Below are 21,142 nucleotides of genomic sequence, written 5' to 3'. Positions count from 1 at the left end.
GCGGGGTAAATATGTGGGGTGATGGGTTAGGGCCTGGGTGGGATTGTTGTCAGTGCAGACTCGATGAGCCGAATGGCCTCCTTCTGCACTGTAGGGTTTCTATCGATTCTGTGCATGTAATGTTACAGTCATAGCTAGGGTGTCGAGAAAGATCAATGTAATGCGAGGTACGTCCATTCAAAAGTCTGATGGCATCGGGGGGGGGAGCTCTTTTTGAGTCGCTTGGAATGTGATTTTAGACTTCTGTATCTTTTCCTCGCCGGAAGAAAGTGGAAGAGAGTATGTCCGGGAGAGAGTATGTTCTCCTCGTGTCTGCGTAGGTGTCTTCCGGGTGCTCCAGTTTCTCTCCCACAGTCCGAAAGACGTGCTGGTTAGGTGCATTGGCCATGCCAAATTCTCCCTCGGTGTACCCGAACAGGCGCCGGAGTGTGGCGACTATGGGATTTTCACAGTAACTTCATTGCAGCGTTAATGTAAGCCTACTTGTGACACTAATAAATGAACTTTTGAAAATGTCAAAGCGCTTTGCAGCCAATGGAGTACTTTGGAATTGTTCTACTGTAGGAAAATGTAATTGGGAAAAGCGCTAATAGCTACTGAGCTTGCATGGAAAGGTGCCGTGGGAGCATGAGGGGCTGATTACGGAGTTGACCAGGGTGTTGTGCAGGGAACGGTCCTTTCAGAATGAAAGGTGGCACAGTGGCTCGCACTGCTGCCTCATTGCGCCAGGGACCTGGGTTCGATTCCCGGCTTGGGTCACTAGGGTTTCCTCCCACAGTCTGAAAGCCGTGTTGGTTAGGTGGATTGGCCATGCTAAATTCTCCCCTCAGTTGTACCCGAACAGGCACCAGAGTGTGGCAACCAGGGGATTTTCACAGTAACTTCACTGTAGTGTTAATGTAAGCCCACTTGTGACACTAATAAACAAACTTAAAAAAACTTTAGAATGCTGATAGGGGAGGGGATTAGGAAGATATATCGGAGCACAAGTATGGAAGGTGGGAGTATCTGAACAGATGTGATGGAGAAACTGGGAGAATGGATTAGTGGGAAAGGTTGCGGTGGGGGGGGGTGGAAAGATGGGGAGGGGGACATATGACCGTTCTAACAGTTAACTGCAGCGATGGACATGAAAAGCAGCCACGGCTGGGGAGAATGTGGCAGAGATCTGGGGACAGAAAGTGCTTCGGAGTCTCCAACATACTTGGCATCAGTGTCCTTGTTTCCTTTTAACTTGGCTTGGAGCGATAGAACCTGTTTCAGGGCATCACAGAACCCTGAGCAACTATCGCAGTGCTTCGCGGCACTGTTGGCCTTTTGGAAATGGGACAGACGGTTTGGGCACAGCAAACTCCCACATAAGAATAACGTGGGAAAATGGCCAGGCAATCTGCTTTTAATGATAAAAAGCCAATTCCTGCGGATGCTGGAATTGAAAACAAAAACAGAAAATGCTGGAAAATCTCAGCAGGTCTGACAGCATCTGTGGAGAGAGAATAGAGGCAACGTTTCGAGTCTGGATGACCCTTCCTCAGCTCAGACGAAGGGTCATCCAGTCTTGAAACATTGGCCCTATTCTCTCTCCACAGATGCTGTCAGACCTGCTGAGACTTTCCAGCCTTTTCTGCTTTCAATGATGTTGATTTGGGATATTGGCCACGACTTTGGGGGAACTCTCTTTCTCCTCGTAGAAATAGTGCCGTGGGATCTCTTGCGTCCGTTACCTGAGAGGTTGCCCACTTTGGCAGGAAAATAGAAAACCAAAATATGGTTTAAATGGAGAAATGTGGCAGTGCCGTGTAATCTGGATTATTCGTACGTCAATCACAAAATGTTAGCGTGCTGGCTCAGCGAGTCATTAAGGATGTCAACAAAATGTCAACCTTCATTGCTGGAGAGATGGACTATAAAAGCAATGAAGTCTTGTCAGGGCTGTACATGGTATGAGCGGGACTGTACTTGGAGTGCTGTGTACAGATTAGGTCCCTCGCACCTCAGGAGGGATAGATTGACATCATCTGATCTCGCCAAAGATCTGAGGCTGCGTTCCCTTCACCTCTCGCAGATGGCTGGATGCCAAACATAGTTGGAAGCAGTTCCGAGAGGGCTAACTGGATTTTTTGATTTGATTTGATTTATTATTGTCACATGTATTAACATACAGTGAAAAGTATTGTTTCTTGCACGCCATACGGACAAAGCATACCGTTCATAGAGAAGGAAAGGAGAGAGTGCATGTAGTGTTACAGTCATAGCTAGGGTGTAGAGAAAGATCAACATAATGCAAGATAGGTCCATTCAAAACTCTGACAGCAGCAGGGAAGAAGCTGTTCTTGTGTCGGTTGGTACGTGACCACAGACTTTTGTATCTTTTTCTCGACGGAAGAAGGAGGAAGAGAGAATGTCCAGGGTGTGTGTGATTATGCTGGTTGCTTTGCCGAGGCAGTGGAAAGTGTAGACAGAGTCAGTGGATGCGAGTCTGGTTTGCGTAATGGATTGGGCTACATTCACGTTCTTTTGTAGTTTCTTGCGGTCTTGGGCAGAGCAGGAGCCATATCAAGCTGTAATACAACAAAAAATAATGCTTTCTATGGTGCAGCTGTAAATGTTGGTGAGAGTCGTAGCTGACATGCCAAATTTCCTTTGTCTTCTGAGAAAGTAGAGGCATTGGTGGGCTTTCTTAACTACAGTGTCGGCATGGGGGGACCAAGACAGGTTGTTGGTGATCTGGACACCTAAAATCTTGAAGCTCTTGAAGTAGAAAGGATTGGTTCCTGGGATGAAGGGGTTGTTAAATGAGCAAGAGGTTTTTATAAGACCATAAGATATAGGAGCAGAAGTAAGCCATTCGGCCCATCGATATCCCATATTCCAAATCAACAACATTAATAGCATGTTGGGCCTACACTCATGGGAGTTCAGAAGAATAAGAGTTTTAGAACATAGAACAGTACAGCACAGAACAGGCCCTTCGGCCCACGATGTTGTGCCGAGCTTTATCTGAAACCAAGATCAAGCTATCCCACTCCCTATCATCCTGGTGTGCTCCATGTGCTTATCCAATAACCGCTTAAATGTTCCTAAAGTGTCTGACTCCACTATCACTGCAGGCAGTCCATTCCACACCCCAACCACTCTCTGCGTGAAGAACCTACCTCTGATATCCTTCCTATATCTCCCACCACGAACCCTATAGTTATGCCCCCTTGTAATAGCTCCATCCACCCGAGGAAATAGTCTTTGAACGTTCACTCTATCTATCCCCTTCATCATTTTATAAACCTCTATTAAGTCTCCCCTCAGCCTCCTCCGCTCCAGAGAGAACAGCCCTAGCTCCCTCAACCTTTCCTCATAAGACCTACCCTCCAAGCCAGGAAGCATCCTGGTAAATCTCCTCTGCACTCTTTCCAGCGCTTCCACATCCTTCTTATAGTGAGGTGACCAGAACTGCACACGATATTCCAAATGTGGTCTCACCAAGGTCCTGTACAGTTGCAGCATAACCCCACGGCTCTTAAACTCCAACCCCCTGTTAATAAAAGCTAACACACTATAGGCCTTCTTCACAGCTCTGTCCACTTGAGTGGCAACCTTTAGAGATCTGTGGATATGGACCCCAAGATCTCTCTGTTCCTCCACAGTCTTCAGAACCCTACCTTTGACCCTGTAATCCACATTTAAATTAGTCCTACCAAAATGAATCACCTCACATTTATCAGGCTTAAACTCCATTTGCCATTTTTCAGCCCAGCTTTGCATCCTATCTATGTCTCTTTGCAGCCTACAACAGCCCTCCACCTCATCCACTACTCCTCCAATCTTGGTGTCATCAGCAAATTTACTGGTCCACCCTTCAGCCCCCTCCTCTAAGTCATTAATAAAAATCACAAAGAGCAGAGGACCAAGCACTGATCCCTGCGGCACTCCGCTAGCAACCTGCCTCCAATCCGAAAATTTTCCATCCACCACCACCCTCTGTCTTCGATCAGACAGCCAGTTTTATTGAGAAATATAAGATTGTGAGGGGACTTGGCAAAGTAAATGCTGAGAGAATATTCACCCTCATTGGGGGGTCTAGAGTGAGGGGGTATGACTCTAGAATAAGGTATTTTCCATTTAAATTTTGAGGAGCGTCTGAAGACTCTGGGTCTGTACGCAATTGAGTTTAGAAGGATGAGGGGGATCTCATTGAAACCTATAGAATACTGAAAGGCCTGGATAGAGTGGACCTGGGGAAGATGTTTTCATTAGTAAGAGAGACTAGGACCCGAGAGCACAGCCGCAGAGTAAAGGGACAACCCTTTAGAACTGAGATGAGGAGGAATTTATTCAGCCAGAGGGTGGTAAATCTGTGGAATTCACTGCCACAGAAGGTTGTGGAGGCCAGGTCATTGAGTATATTTAAGACAGAGATAGATAGATTCTTGATTGGCAAGGGGATCATGTTACGGGGAAAAGGCGGGAGAATGGGGATGAGAAACTTATCAGCCATGATTGAATGGCGGAGCAGACGATGGGCCGAATGGCCTAATTCTGCTCCTATATCTTATGGTCTAAGTCAAGAGGAGGAATTTCTTCTGAGAGTCATCGGTCTTTGGAATTCCCTACCCCAGAGAGCTTTGGAGGCTTGAGTACAGATATTGGACCCCTTATCGCTGTCCCAAAATCCAGAGGGGACCCTCCAACCACCACCACCACCCCCCAAAATCTGGAAAATCTCCGTATCCAGTATATGTCTGGTTCCGAGCCTCCCGGACACGAGGTCCGATATCTGTATATTGATAATCAGAGAGGTTTACAGCATGGAAACAGGCCCTTCGGCCCAACTTGTCCATGCTGCCCTTTTTTAAACCACTGAGCTAGTCCCAATTGCCCGCTTTTGGCCCATATCCCTCTATACCCATCTTACCCATGTAACTGTCTAAATGCTTTTTAAAAGGCAAAATTCTACCCACTTCTACTACTACCACTGGCAGCTCGTTCCAGACACTCACCGCCCTCTGTGTGAAAAAAATTGCCACTCTGGACCCCTCTCCCCCCTCACCTTAAAATTGGAGGCTGAGTTAAACAGATTTTTATGGGAGTTGTTGGTTATTGGGCGAAGGGCAGCAGAGCGGCATTGAGGCCTTCAAGCAGGTGGCATAATGGTTAGCACTGCTGCCTCTCAGCGCCAGGGAACCTGGCTTCCTGGCTTGGGTCACTGTCTGTGCGGAGTTTGCACGTTCTCCCCGTGTCTGCGTGGGTTTCCTCCGGCTGCTCTGGTTTCCTCCCACTGTCAGAAAGACATGCTGGTTAGGTGCATTGGCCATGCTAAATTCTCCCTCCAATGTACCCGAACAGACGTAGGAGTGTGGCGACCAGGGGATTTTCACAGTAGCTTCTTGCAGTGTTAATGTAAACCTACTTGTGAACACTAATAAATAAACTTTAACTTTAAGATCAGCTGTGGAGCCGAGCTGAGGGGCCAATGTCCTACTGCTGCTCCTACACCTTCTGTTGCTATTATGTAGGGTCTCAGCTTAATGTCTCACGTGAAAGGTGGCACCTCTGACAATGCAGCACTCCCGCAGTCCTGTGCTGGGAGTGTTGGCTTGGATTAAGTGCTTTGAAGCTTTAGGAGTGGGACTAGAAGCCATGACCTGCTGACTCAAGGGGTGAGTGTGCAACCCTTCACACTCTCCCCTCCAAGGCATTGCTTGTGAACTTTTTTTTTAAAAAGTCAGAGAGTCCCTACAGTGCAGAAAGACGACATTCGGCCCATCGGGTCTGCATTGACAGCAATCCAGGCCCTATCACGATAACCCTGCTAATCCCTCTGACACGAAGGGACAATTTAACATGGCCAATCAACCTAGCCCGCACATCTTTGGACTGTGGGAGGCAAGGGCTAGAATACAAAATGTACAGGGATGAACTTCTGAGGCTGCATAAGGCTCTGGTCAGACCCCATTTGGAGTATTGTGAGCAAATGTGGGCCCCATATCTAAGGAAGGATGTGCTGGCCTTGGAAAGGGTCCACAGGAGATTCACAAGAACGGTCCTTGAAATGAAGAGCTTGTCGTATGAGGAATGGTTGAGGACTCTCTGTCTGTACTCTGAGTTTAGAAGGATGAGGGGGGGGGATCTTACTGAAACTTACAGGATACTGCGAGGCCTGGATAGACTGGACGTGGAGAGGATGTTTCCACTAGTAGGAAAAACTAGAACCAGAGAGCACAACCTCAGGCTAAAGGGACGATCATTTAGAACAGAGATGAGGAGGAGGAATTTCTTCAGCCAGAGAGTGGTGAATCTGTGGAACTCATTGCTGCAGAAGGCTGTGGAGGCCGGGTCATTGAGTGTCTTTTAAGACAGAGATAGATAGGTTCTTGATTAATAAGGGGATCAGGAGTTATGTGGAAAAGGCAGGAGAATGGGGATGAGAAAAATATCAGTCATGATTGAATGGCGGAGCAGACTCGATGGGCCGAGTGGCCTAATTCCGCTCCCATGTCTTGTGGTCTAAACCGGAGCACCCAGAGGAAACCCATGCAGACACGGGGAGAATGTGCAAACTCTGCACAGACAGTGACCCAAGCCAGGAATTGAACCCAGGTCCGTGGCGCTGTGAGGCAGCAGTGCTAATCACCATGTCACCATGCTGCCTTCTCTGACTGTGGAGTGATCGGCGACCCAGAGAGGGAAATTGCTTTGCGGATCTTAGTGTAGGATGTGGAAACTGAGAGGGATTGCCTATTTGCAGAGTGTCTCCATGATTGGGCCAACATTGGATTTGATTTTTATGGGCGGTACTTGTTGCAGGATGTGTTGACATGCATTGGGTAACTGCTGCCAATAATTTATTGACAATTGATGAGGAAGAGTTTCCCAGCAGTACACCAGTAACTGCAGAGGGTTTCCAGAAATAGGCCAATATTGGCTTGGGCTATTTGGAGAGTATTTGTCAATGTTTGTGAGGCAGCCTCTGAATCTCTGATAGTATTTGCAAAGGTTGCCCCAGATGGAGTTGCATTTATACAACAAAGATGCATGAAATCAAACCTATGGGGAGGCAGTGGCCCAATGGTATTATCGCTGGACTATTAATCCAGAAACTCAGCTCATGTTCCGGAGACCTGGGTTCGAATCCCACCACGGCAGATGGTGGAATTTAAATTCGATTTTAAAAATCTGGAACTAAAAGATAATCATGAAACCGTTGTCAGAAAAACCCATCCGGTTCACTAATGTCCTTTAGGGAAGGAAATCTGCTGTCCTTAGGAACCAGATTCGTAAGCGCCCACTCATGAGATACAGGACCATTCCACTTGAGTTAATATCATAGAATCTGGGGTAGCGAGTAAATCTCTCCTTTCTACCTCGCTCTCCTTCAAGATGTCCGCTTCAGCCTGTTGCCCAGATCAAGCAGCTAGTCATCCGTCACCCTATTATAGAAAGGATATTATTAAACTAGAAAGAGCACAGAAAAGATTTACTAGGATGCTACCTGGACTTGATGGTTTGAGTTATAAGGAGAGACTGGATAGACTGGGACTTTTTTCTCTGGGACGTAGAGGGCTGAGGGGTGATCTTATAGAGGTCTGTAAAATAATGGGGGCATAGATCAGCTGGATAGTCAATTTCTTTTCCCAAAGATAGGGGAGTCTAAAACTAGAGGGCATAGGTTTAAGGTGAGAGGGGAGAAATACAAAAGGGTCCAGAGGGGCAAATTTTTACTCACAGAGGGAGATGAGTATCTGGAACAAGGTGACAGAGGTAGTAGTAGAGGCAGGTACAATTGTCTTTTAAAAAGCATTTAGACAGTTACATGGGTAAGATGGGTATAGAGGGATATGGGCCAAACGTGGGCAATTGGGACTAGTTTAGGGGTTTAAAAAAAGGGCGGCATGGACAAGTTGGGCCAGAGGGCCTGTTTCCATGCTGTAAACCTCTATGACTCGGTGTGGCTCGGGGGTCAACTTTTGTTTAGAAACTCCCCTTTTAATAATTTGAAGGGACCAGGTGCAACACAAGTTCATGACAGGATTGACAAACCGCTTGAGGAGGGCATGGTGACCTGGGACAAAGGTCATTCTGTTTCTGGACAGTGAGTCACCATACCTGTGCTGGAAGTGATGGCTTTAGCTGTGAGTTGTGGTAAACTGTCACCATGTGCCCGGGTAATGTTTGTGAGCGTGCTGGAATCGGGGAAAAGATTCCTTTTCGTAACACTTTCTGGTAATCTGCAAGGTCTCGGTGCACTTGTCCTTCACTTTCCCGCTTCTCTTGACTCATCCAAAGTCCAATACCCTGGAGAGGTTGTTTCGTCACCTTGGCGACTGTTTCTAACTTTGAATGTAATCAGATTGTAGAATGTATTCCCTCAGACGATCGTTCCCAAACACAAGTGTATTTCAACACTTTGTTCCATTTTCTGAGTTCATGTAAGTGCGTTTCTTCATCTGTCCCTGTTTCTTTATTGTCTTCCTGGAGTTTACGTCTGTCTCGCTTCAATCCCCTGTCCCTCCCATTTCTCTCTCACCCGTATCTCCCCCTCACTATCAGGTTACCCTGGCCAACTCTGATTAGGCTGCAGCATGAGTTGGCAGTTTTTTTCATTCAAAATAAATGCTCGGCCCGCATTTATTTCCCGTCCCTAATTGCCCTTTAAAAAGTGGTGGTGAGCTGCCATCTTGAGCCACTGCAGACTACGTGGTGTAGGTACACCCACAGTGCTGTTAGGGAGGGCATTCCAGGATTTTCACCCAGTGACAGGGAAGGAATGGTAATATATTTCCAAATCAGGATGGTGTGTGGCTTGGAGGGGAACTTCTGCAGGTGGACCTCCCAGGTATCTACTGCTCTTGTCCTAGATGGCAGAGGTCTTGAGTTTGGCTGCTTAACGAGCCTTGGCGAGTTTTTTAAAATTCATTTGTGGGACATGGGCATTGCTGGCTGGCCAGCATTTATTGCCCATCCCTAGTTGTCCGAGGGCACTGGAGAGTCAACCACATTGCTGTGGCTCTGGTACCTGTAAGCCAGAACAGGTAAGGACGGCAGATTTCCTTCCCGAAAGAACATTAACGAACCAGGTGGGTTTTTCTGACAATCAGCAATGGTTTCGAGGTTATGTTGCAGTTGTATTAGGTGCTGGTGAGGCCACACCTGGAGTACTGTGTACAGTTTATAGTCATAGAGGTTTACAGCACGGAAACAGGCCCTTCGGCCCAACTTGTCCATGCCGCCCAGTTTTACCACTAAGCTAGTCCCAATTGCTCACGTTTGGCCCATATCCCTCTATACCCATCTTACCCATGAAACTGTCTAAATGCTTTTTAAAAGACAAAATTGTACCCGCCTCTACTACTGCCTCTGGCAGCTCGTTCCAGACACTCACCACCCTCTGAATGAAAGAATTGCCCCTCTGGAGCCTTTTGTATCTCTCCCCTCTCACCTTAAACCTATGCCCTCTAGTTTTAGACTTCCCTACCTTTGGGAACAGATGTTGACTATCTGCCTTATCTATTCCTTTCATGGGCGGCACAGTGGTTAGCACTGCTGCCTCACAGCGCCAGGGACCCGGGTCCCTCCCACAGTCCGAAAGATGCGTTGGCCAGGTGCATTGGCCACGCCAAACTATTCCTGTGCACCCGAACAGGTTTTGGTCCCCTTACTTGAGAAAGGATATACTGGCACTGGAGGGGGTGCAGAGGAGATTCACTGGGTTGATTCCGGAGTTGAGAGGGTTGGCTTATGAGGAGAGACTGAGTAGACTGGGGCTATACTCATTGGAATTCAGAAGAATGAGGAGAGATCTTATAGAAACATATAAGATTATGAAGGGAATAGATAAGCTAGAAGCAGGGAAGTTGTTTCCACTGGCAGGTGAAACTAGAACTAGGAGGCATGGCCTCATAATAAGGGGAAGCAGATTTAGGACTGAGTTGAGGAGGAACTTCTTCACAGAAAGGGTTGTGAATCTGTGGAATTCCCTGCCCAGTGAAGCAGTTGAGGCTACCTCATTGAATGTTTTTAAGGCAAGGATAGATAAATTTTTGATCAATAAAGGAATTAAGGGTTAGGGTGAGCGGGCGGGTAAGTGGAGCTGAGTCCACAAAAAGATCAGCCATGATCTTATTGAATGGCGGAGCAGGCTTGAGGGGCCAGATGGCCTACTCCTGCTCCTAGTTCTTATGTTCTAACTGAGATGATTGGCCTCCAACCACCATCGCCATATTTCCCCTGATTCCCATTGATTCCAGTTTCGCTAGGGCTCCTTGATGCCATACTTGGTCTAATGTGGCCTTGATGTCAAGGGCTGTCACTCTCACCTCACCTCTGGAATTCAGCTCTCTTTTCCCTGTTTGAACCAAGGTTGTAATGAGGCCAGGAGCTGAGTGACCCTGGCGAAACCCAAAATGGGCGTCACTGAGCAGATTATTGCTGAGTAAGTGTTGCTTGATAGCACTGTTGATGACCCCTTCCATCACTTTACTGATGATCGAGAGTAGACTGATGAGGCGGTAATTGGCCAGGTTGGATTTGTCATATTTCTTGTGTGCAGGAGATAGCTGGGTAATTTTCCACATTTCCGGGTAGATGCCAGTGTTGGAAGAGCTTGGCTACGGGCGCAGCAAGTTCTAGAGCAGAAGTCTTCAGTACTATTGCCGCAATGTTATCAGGGGCCATTGCCTTTGCAGTATCCAGTGCCTCCAACCATTTCTTGATATCACGTGGAGTGAATTGAATTGGCTGGAGACTGGCACCTGAGATGCTGGGGACCACTGGAGGAGGCCAAGATGGATCATTCACTTGGCACTTCTAGCTGAAGATACTTCAGCCTTATCTCTTGACGTGCTGGGCTCCTCCATCATTGAGGATGGGGATATTTGTGGAGCCTCCTCCTCCAGTGAGCTGTTTAATTGTCCACCACCATTCACAGCTGGATGCGGCAGGTTTGCAGAGCTTGGATCTGATCCGTTGGTTGTGGGATCGCTTTGCTGTGGCTATCACTTACTGTTCATGCCGTTTGGTATGCAAGTAGTCCTGTTTGGTGTGGCTTCACCAGATTGACACCTCATTGTTAAGCATCTGGAGCCTGGTGCAGCTTCTGGCTTGCCCTCCTGCACTCTCCATTGAACCAGGGTTGATCCCCTGGCTTGATGGTAATAGTTGAGGGGGGGATATGCCGGGCCATGGGGTTGCAGATTGTGCTGGAGTACAGTTCCGCTGCTGTTGAAGGCCCACAACGCCTCATGGATGCCCAGTCTTGAGTTGCTAGATCTGTTCAAAGCCTGTCCCATTTAGCACGGTGATAGTGTCACACAACAAGACAACGCTGGAAAGACAACGTATCCAAGAGGTTACAATCAGATTTGTTTTTTATTCATTCATGGGCCATGGGTGTCACTGGTTCAGTAAGAAGTCTCACAACACCAGGTTAAAGTCCAACAGGTTTATTTGGTAGCAAATACCATAAGCTTTCGGAGCGCTGCCCCTTCGTCAGATGGAGTGAAAATCTGTTCTCCAACAGTGCATGTCACTGGTTGGCCAGCATTTATTGCCCATCCCTAGTTGCCCTTGTTCAGAGGGCAGTTGAGAGTCAACCACATTGCTGTGGCTCTGGAGTCACATGTAGGCCGGACCAGCCTTCCCTAAAGGACATTAGTGAACCAGATGGGTTTTTCTGACATTTGACAATGGTTTCACGGTCATCAGTAGATTCTTAATTCCAGATTTTTTTTATTGAATTCTAATTCCACCATCCGCCGTGGCGGGATTCGAACCCGGGTCCCCAGAATATTAGCTGAGTTTCTGGATTAATAGTCTAACGATAATACCACGAGGCCATCGCCACATTGAATGGTGGAGCAGGCTCGAGGGGCTGAATGGCCTGTTGCATGTTTGTACACAAGTGATGTGAAAGCTGTTTCTTTTCCCCCTCGTCACCGCATCCTTTCTCTTTTCAGGATCAGCTGGGCCTTCAGGAGAGGAGGCGCTTCCTCCGTGAGCCTCTGTCTTTCTCTGCCTTCCTGACGGACAGTTTCGGGAGGCGACACAACTACCTCCGGATCTCCCTGACTGAAAAGTGTAACCTGCGGTGTAAGTTCACCTTTAACCCTCCCGTGACCGGGTGACCAGCAGAGTCTATTCCCTTGAGGAAAAAAAAATCAGTTATTTGGGTTCTGCGTCAGTCATTTATTTTAAATTTTATAGAATTTATTTTTCAATCTCGTCAACTGATTTTAAAGTTTTTTTAAAGTTTATTTATTATTATCACAAGTAGGCTTACATTAACACTGCAATGAAGTTACTGTGAAAATCCCCTAGTTGCCACACTCCGGCGCCTGTTCGGGTACACTGAGAGAGAATTTAGCACGGCCAATGCACCTAACCAGCACGTCTTTCGCACTGTGGGAGGAAACCGGAGCACCCGGAGGAAACCCACGCAGACATGGGGAGAATGTGCAGACACTGCACAGACAGTGACCCAAGCCGGGAATCGAACCCGGGTCCCTGGCGCTGTGAAGCAGCAGAGCTAACCACGGTGCCACCGTGCCATCCCCACTGTGCTGCCTCCACTGTGCTGTAGGACACGATCCCTTTCCTGAAGTCGCCATTATGGACAGCCATAAAGCTCCATAACATTGTCCAAATGCGTAAGGTTGTATTTTAACCCACTCCCACGTGGGATTGGGTGAGATTTGATTTTGATTTGATTTATTATTGTCACATGTATTAGCATACAGTGAAAAGTATTGTTTCTTGTGCGCTATACAAAGCATACCATTCATAGAGAAGGAAAGGAGAGAGTGCAGAATGTAGTGTTACAGTCATAGCTAGGGTGTAGAGAAAGATCAACTTAGTGCGAGGTAGGTCCATTCAAAAGTCTGACAGCAGCAGGGAAGAAACTGTTCTTGAGACGGTTGGTACGTGACCTCAGACTTTTGTATCTTTTTCCCGAAGGAAGAAGGTGGAAGAGGGAAGTCCGGGGATAGGAGATTGACGTGAACAGGAAGGGGTTAAGATGTCGGAGTGGGTCAGGTGCTGCTGCTCTGAATTTGGGGTTGAGTCTAAACAGAGAATAGAATTTAAATGGAGAGAGATGGCAGAACTCTTGAGATGCAGAGGGATCTGGGTGTCCTGGTCCATGAATCACAAGACGTTAGAGGTGATGAGGAAGACAAATAGAATGATATTGTTTATTGCAAAGGGAATCGAATATAAAAGTGGGGATGTTTTGTGCAATTGTACAGGGCCTTGGTGAGACCACATCTGGAATGTTGTGTACAGTTTTGGTCTACTTACTTAAGAAAGGATATAAATCCATTGGAAGCAGGTCAGAGAAGGTTCACTTGACTGATTTCTGGAATTGGGGACGTGTGGGGTGGGGGGGGGACGTGTGGGGTTGGGGGGGGGACGTGTGGGGTTGGGGGGGGGACGTGTGGGGTTGGGGGGGGGACGTGTGGGGTGGGGGGGGACGTGTGGGGTGGGGGGGGACGTGTGGGGTGGGGGGGGACGTGTGGGGTGGGGGGGGACGTGTGGGGTGGGGGGGGGACGTGTGGGGTGGGGGGGGACGTGTGGGGTGGGGGGGGTCATGTGGGGTGGGGGGGACGTGTGGGGTTGGGGGGGGGGGACGTGTGGGGTTGGGGGGGGACGTGTGGGGTGGGGGGGGGACGTGTGGGGTGGGGGGGGGACGTGTGGGGTGGGGGGGGAACGTGTGGGGTGGGGGGGGAACGTGTGGGGTGGGGGGGGGACGTGTGGGGTGGGGGGGGGACGTGTGGGGGGCTGTTGGTTTCCCTTATGAGGAAAGGTGAGACAGGTCGGGTCTGTATCCATCGGAGTTTTGAAGAACAAGAGATAATCTTATTGAATAATACAAGATTCCGAGTGGATTTGAGAGGGTGGATGATAAAATCATGTTTCCCCTCGCGGGGGACACCAGAACAAGGGGAAATAGTTTAAAAATAAATGGTCTCCCACTTAAGACGGGAATGAGGAGAAATGTTTTCTCTGGGTTAGGATCATAGTTGCTGGAGTTCAGAAGAGTGAGAGGGGGAACTCTCACAGAAACTTATAAAATTCTAGCAGGACCAGACAGGGTAGATGCAGGGAAGATGTCCCCGATGGTGGGGGTGACCAGAACCAGGGGTCACAGTCTGAGGATACAGGGTAGACCGGTTAGGACAGAGATGAGGTGGACTTTCTTTATCCAGAGAGTGGTGAGCCTGTGGAATTCGCTCCCACAGAAAGTAGGTGGAGCGGCACGGTGGCACAGTGGTTAGCACTGCTGCCTCACAGCGCCGGGGACACGGGTTCAATTCCGGCCGAGGGTGACTGTCTGTGTGGGGTTTGCACATTCTCCCCGTGTCTGCATGGGTTTCCTCCCGTTGCTCTGGTTTCCTCAGTCCAAAGATGTGCGGGTTAGGTTGATTGGCCATGCTAAATTATCCCTCAGTGTCAGGGGGATTAGCAGGGTAGATATGTGGGGTTACGGAAATAGGGCCTGGGCGGAGTTATGGTTGACGCAGACTCGATGGGCTGAATGGCCTCCTTCTGCACTGCAGGGATTCTATGATTCTGTGAAAAATGTGGAATGTTTTCAAGAAGCAGTGAGATATCGCTCCTGGGAAGAAGGAAATCAAAGAATATGGGGGGGAAGGTGGGATTAGGCTATTGAGTTGGATGATCAGCCATGAATGGCGGAACAGACTTGAAGGGCTGAATGGCCTGCTCCTGATTTCTGTTTCTCTCTGAGTTTAGAGAGCGCCAGAGAGCGGGGGAGGCTGGATCATTGAGGCTGAGTTGGATATATTCTTAAAGGGTACAGGGGATAGGAAGGGAAATGAAGCTGTGGTCACAATCAGATTAGCCATTGAATGGGCCAGTGCAGGCTCGAGGGGCTGAATGGCCCACTCCTGTACCTGAGTGGATACTGAAACCGGGTACCCAAGATGAAAGGAAAGTTCTCTCTCTCCCTCTGAGCGCATTGAATGCTTTTCTCAAAAAGAAAATCCCGTCACATGCACATGAAGAACCTGATGACAAAACATTGAAATTCCAGTCTGGAAACGGGCCATGTTGATGTTTTGCCCTCGCACTGAAAAATTCAAGGACAAGTTTGTGTCCCTGTGTGGATTGAGCTACCTATTGGTATTGAGTGTCACTGGAGCACAGTTCCACAGACACTGAACCTCACTGGGCCACCAGGCCGTGTGTGCATTGACTAAACAGTATGAACCAACAGTACATTTGGACGGAAACAGATTAATGCTGGAAAATCTCAGCGGGTCTGACAGCGTTAGTGGGGAGAGAATAGGGCCAATGTTTCGAGTCTGGATGACCCTTCGTCAGAGCCGAGAGACCATGAAACCATTGTCGATTGCTGTCAGCCCTGACAAAGGATTATCCAGACTCGAAACATTGGCCCCTATTCCTGCTCCACAGATGCTGTCAGACCTGCTGAGATTTTCCAGAATTTTCTGTTTCAGATTCCAGCACCCACAGTATTTTGCATCTATCGGATATTCGGACAGCCCTGTCGGAGGGGTGGTCCAGGTAGAACGGGCTGCGATCGAGCCTTCTGTGCACCCCCGATTCCACCTTTCTCCCGACCTGTCCACGTTCTCTCCCGTGCTGCTGCTTTGATTTTTTTGCCCCGGTTCTGTCGGGGGATGCGCTCCCAGTCCGACCTCCCCCTTCCCTGAGTCGTCGGTGACGGATCTTCCAGCTAACGGGCGGTTTCTGCTTTCCCCCCCACCCCGGCAGGTCAGTACTGCATGCCCGAGGAAGGGGTGAAGCTCACTCCGAGATCGCAGCTGCTCACCTCCGCGGAGATCGTTGCCCTGGCTGAGCTCTTTGTGAGCGAAGGAGTGGATAAAATCCGGCTGACGGGAGGCGAACCCCTCATCAGGCCCGACGTGGTCCAAATTGTCGGTAAGCTGAGCCGTGCAGGTGGTGTTACAGCGCAATCCGCGGTTTCTGAGAGTAAGATTTGCAGAGTTATCCTTGTTAGGCCCCAGTCTCAGACGTAAGCCTCCTTAAAGTTTTTTTAAAAAAAGACAAGGAGACTCTACATTTTCGTAGTGTTTTTCACAATCTCATCCCAATTGTGCTTTACAGCCAATGGGGGAGGCGACGGCCTAGTGGTATTATCGCCAGACTATCAATCCAAGAACTCAGCTAATGTTCTGGGGACCAGGGTTCGAATCCCGTCACGGCAGATGGTGGAATTTGAATTCAATTTTAAAAAAAAAATCTGGAATTAAGAATCTACTGATGACCATGAAACCCTTGTCGATTGTCGGAAAAACCCATCTGGTTCACTAATATCCTTTGGGAAAGGAAATCTGCCGTCCTTACCTGGTCTGGCCTACATGTGACTCCAGAGCCACCGCAATGTGATTGACTCTTAACTGTCCTCGGGCAACTAGGGATGGGCAATAAATGCTGACCAGCCTTGAATAAAACGAATGAATAAAGAAGTTTGGCTGTATTTGTAGTGCAGGAAACCGGCTTTGCACAGCAAGATCCCATCAACAGAAACATCATTGTGACCAGATGATCGGGCTGTAATGTTAATTGGGGAATAAATGTTGTTAGGCACCCAAGGTAACGTTCCGATGTTCTTCAAAATTGTACGAAGGGGTTTGAGATGGCAGCTGGGACCTGGGTTTAACATCTCATCCAAAAGATCGCTCCTCTGACGACGCTGTGCTCAGAATACTGCAAAGGTAGAACAAAGAAAAGTACAGCACAGGAACAGGCCCTTCGGCCCTCCTAACCTGTACCGATCATGATGCCCGACCTAAACTTAAAACAAACCTTCTGCCCTGACTGTGTCCGTATCCCTCTATTCCCTCCCTATTTATGTATCCATCCAGATGCCTCTTAAATGTTGCTAATGTGCCTGCTTCCACCACCTCCTCTGGCAGTGCGTTCCAGGCACCCACCATCCTCTGCGTGAAAATCTTCCCCCGCACATCTCCCTTAAACTTTCCCCCTCTCACCTTGAACCTGTGCTCCCCTTGTAATTGACACTTCCACCCTGGGAAAAAGCCTCTGACTGTCCACCCTGTCTATGCTGAGGTGTGGGATAGCTAGATTGGCCATGATAAATTGCCCTTTAGCGTCCCAAGGTGTGGAAATTAGGGAATTAGTGGGATAAGTACATGGTGTCACAGGGATAGGACCTGGGTGGGATGCTGTGTCGGACACTCGGTGCAGACTCGATGGATCGAATGGCCTCCTTCATGAGGTATAGAACCTGGGTGGAATGCTCTGTTGGAGAATTGGTACAGATTCGATGGACCAAATGGCCTCCTCCTCCACATTGGGAATGCTGTGATTCTATGATACCGCGCTGGAATGTCAGCCTTGATTGTTGCGCGGAAGAGTGGGGCTTGAACCCGGAACCTTCTGATCCGGAGACGACAGTGCTGCCAATATGAGTGCTGGTCGAGGCGTTACTGACAACTGTTGTCGTTTATTAAGACCCACCTCGGAGCCCACCTCCATGTTAAGCGCAGGGCACCAATCAGTGGCCTGCATCTCCAATCCCTTATAAACAGAGCTCCACATGCAATGATCTGAGTATTTACTTTGGAGAATGTCTACAGTAACCAGTTGTTAATAAACGCCATACAAACCGCCAAACCTCTCATTGAGACACCAAACCGCCCTTACAGCAGTATCCATGCTATGGTCTTAGAATCTTAGAAACCCTACAGCACAGAAAGAGGCCATTCGGCCCATCGAGTCTGCACTGACCACAATCCCACCCAGGCCCTACCCCCATATCCCTACATATTTACCAACTAATCCCTCTAACCTACGCATCCCAGGACACTAAGGGCAATTTTAGCATGGCCAATCAACCTAACCCGCACATCTTTGGACTTTGGTGTAATGGTATTGTCGCTGGACTGGTAATCCAGAGACCCAGGGTCTACTCTGGGGACCCGGGTTCAAATCACTCCATGGCAGACATCTGACGACTGTGAAACCATTGTCGATTGTCAGAAAAACCCATCTGGTTCACTAATTAAAGTTCATTTATTTATTAGTCACAAGTAAGGTTTACATTAACACTGCAATGAAGCTACTGTGAAAGTCCCCTAGTTGCCACACACTGGCGCCTGTTCGGGCCAATGCACCTAACCAGCACGTCTTTCAGAATGTGAAGGAAACCGGAGGAAACCCACACAGACACGGGGAGAACATGCAGACGCCACACAGACAGTCACCCAAGCTGGGAATTGAACCTGGGTCCCTGGCACTGTGAGGCAGCAGTGCTAACCACTGTGCCACCGTGTTGCCCCATGTCCTTTCGGAAAGGAAATCTGCTGTCCTTACCTGGCCTGCCCTACGTGCATCTCCAGGTTGACTCTCTCAAATGCCCTTATGAAATGGCCTGGTAAGTCACTCAGTTCAGGGCAATTAGGGATGGGCAATAAATGCAAACCCAGCAATGCCCACATCCCACTAATCCCATCTGAATATCTGGCCTAATATGTATCTGTGCTGCTCCAGTCCCTGGTATTCAACACACCATCAGCAGCCGTGCCCTTGTGTTCCCTCCATAATCCCCTCTCTTTTCAGAATTACCGAACAGTTACAGCGGAGAGGCCATTCGGCCCTGTTTCTGTGCTGCCTCTCTGAGTGAGCCGTTCACTGAGTGCCGCTCCCCCCCCTGCCTTCTTCCCGTAGCCCTGCACATTTTTCCCGTAGCCCTGCACATTCCTCCTTTACAGATAATCACGGACTCCGTGTTTAATTGAACCCCTCTGCGCCACCCTCTCGGGCAGTGAATTCCCAGCCATCCCGTGGTGAGGACAAGGTCTCTCCTCCTGTTTCCATTTCAACGCCTGCCCCCCCTCATTCTCAACCCTCCCACCACTGAGAACCGTTCCTCCCCTTCGACTCTGTCCAGACCCCGTGTGACTTTAAACACCTCTATCAAATAGAGCCCTCCACCCTTTATTCCTCCCATAAAAGTTCAGCTTTTGGTTACCGGTTCAGCGCCCCCTCATGACTCAGTGTCGGATTTAGATTAGACGCTGCTGGGGTACTTTACAGCGAAGGCGCTATATCAATGCAAGTTGCTTGAAAAGGGGTTGCTTCGTTAACTGGTCGTTTTCTGTCTGTTCTCATGGCCGTGTTTATTCCCCCCCTTCCCCCTCCCCTCTTTCCCCCCCTTCCCCCTCCTCTCTACCCCCCTCCCCCTCCCCTCTGCTCCTCCTCCCCCTTCCCTCTCCCTCCCTCTCCCTCCCTTCCCCCTCCCTCCCTCCTGTCTCTCCCCCCTCCCTCCCCTCCGAACAGCTCAACTCCGGAAGCTGGAGAAGCTGAAAACTATCGCCGTCACCACCAATGGCATCAACCTTTCCCGGCTGCTGCCCAGCCTGAAGGAAGCTGGTCTGAATCTGCTCAACATCAGCCTGGACACCCTGGTCCCCGACAAGTTTGAGTTCATCGCTCGAAGGAGAGGTACAACCCCCCACCCCCCCATCCTTCCCTCTTCCCCCTCCTACTTTTGCGGTTTGCCAACTCCATTTCCTACATGGCAGCGTTGCTGGGAGTATTTCCGGTGTCACAGGACTTCCTGAGATTGTGATAAGGCCCCCGCGAACTCTCAAGTCCTTCTGTTACCCTTTATCCTTTTATTCCGACGGTGCTCTGTGACCCCAGGTTAGTGGCAAAACACCTCAGACTTCATAGCGAGGCAAGACAAGTGTAAGCTTGGGGGGGGGGGGAGGTAAGGCCCGACGCTACAGCAAAGTCAAAGGGAGTGAAGCTGTTTCCTTCAGTGAGTTTTGCCCCAATTGGTTCTGAATGTTAAAACTGGGTAGAAAAGCAAAACGCTGTCACTGCAATGCCCTTTAGTGACACTAAATAAACCTGGTAGAGTGGCACAATGATCAAAGAACAAAGAAAATTACAGCACAGGAACAGGCCCTTCGGCCCTCCAAACCGGCACCGATCATGCTGTCCAACTGAACTAAAACCCCCTACCCTTCCAGGGACCATATCCCTCTATTCCCATCCTATTCATGTATTTGTCAAGACGCCCCTTAAAAGTCACTACCGTATCCGCTTCCACTACCTCCCCCGGCAGCGAGTTCCAGGCACCCACCACTCTCTGTGTAAAAACTCTGCCTCGTACATCTCCTTTAAACTTTGCCCCTCGCACCTTAAACCTGTGCCCCCCGAGTAATTGACTCTTCCACTCTGGGGAAAAAGCTTCTGACGATCCTTGTATTATTCACTCCCTCGGTTAGATTCCAGCTTCTCAAGTCTTCGTTATTGAATAGCTAAACTAACCTTGGTTCCTAAACGGTTAGTGATTATTCATTTTGACAATCGTACTTTCAGGAACTTGAATTTTTGAAAGCTTTCTTGCAGCCCTTTTCCCAGAAATGGTGCTGAAGTTACAATAAGAAGTTTAACAACACCAGGTTAAAGTCCAACAGGTTTATTTGGTAGCAAAAGCCACACGAGCTTTCGGAGCTCCAAGCCCCTTCTTCAGGTGAGTGGGAATTCTGTTCACAAACAGGGCATATAAAGACACAAACTCAATTTACATGAATAATGGTTGGAATGCGAATACCTACAGCTAATCAAGTCTGTAAGATACAAACAACGTGAGTGGAGAGACAGGCTAAAGAGATGTGTATTGTCTCCAGACAAGACAGCCAGTGAAACTCTGCAGGTCCAGACAGGCTGTGGGGGTCTTCAGAGTTTCACTGGCTGTCTTGTCTGGAGACAATACACATCCCTTTAGCCTGTCTTGATGCTCTCTCCACTCACGTTGTTTTGTTTCTTAAAGACTTGATTAGCTGTAAGTATTCGCATTCCAACCATTATTCATGTAAATTGAGTCTGTGTCTTTATATGCCCTGTTTGTGAACAGAATTCACACCCACCTGAAGAAGGGGCTTAGAGCTCCGAAAGCTTGTGTGGCTTTTGCTACCAAATAAACCTGTTGGACTTTAACCTGGTGTTGTTAAACTTCTTACTGTGTTTACCCCAGTCCAACGCCGGCATCTCCACATGCTGAAGTTACAAGCAGCCGCCACACGATGGTGCTGTAAGCCCAGCAGTGACAGTCTGAGTACATGATGTGGAGATGCCGGCGTTGGACTGGGGTGAACACAGTAAGAAGTCT

The 21,142-nt window shown here is 48.8% G+C and overlaps 1 protein-coding gene across 3 annotated transcripts in view; it reads left to right on the top strand.

Annotated features, from left to right (window-relative positions):
- mocs1 (molybdenum cofactor synthesis 1) overlaps positions 1–21,142 on the top strand; it is a 51,218-nt gene that overhangs the window by 1,103 nt on the left and 28,973 nt on the right. For all 3 annotated transcript variants that reach the window (XM_078212237.1, XM_078212236.1, XM_078212235.1), the window contains exons 2-4: positions 11,949–12,081; positions 15,748–15,915; positions 19,300–19,464. In XM_078212237.1, the coding sequence (XP_078068363.1) occupies positions 11,949–12,081; positions 15,748–15,915; positions 19,300–19,464 (466 nt within the window). The remainder of the gene's footprint in view (positions 1–11,948; positions 12,082–15,747; positions 15,916–19,299; positions 19,465–21,142) is intronic.

Source organism: Mustelus asterias, chromosome 5 (assembly GCF_964213995.1).
Source record: "Mustelus asterias chromosome 5, sMusAst1.hap1.1, whole genome shotgun sequence".
NCBI lineage: Eukaryota > Metazoa > Chordata > Chondrichthyes > Carcharhiniformes > Triakidae > Mustelus > Mustelus asterias.
The sequence above is the reverse complement of the archived record's forward strand: the minus strand, read 5'-3'. Positions and strand labels throughout refer to the sequence as shown.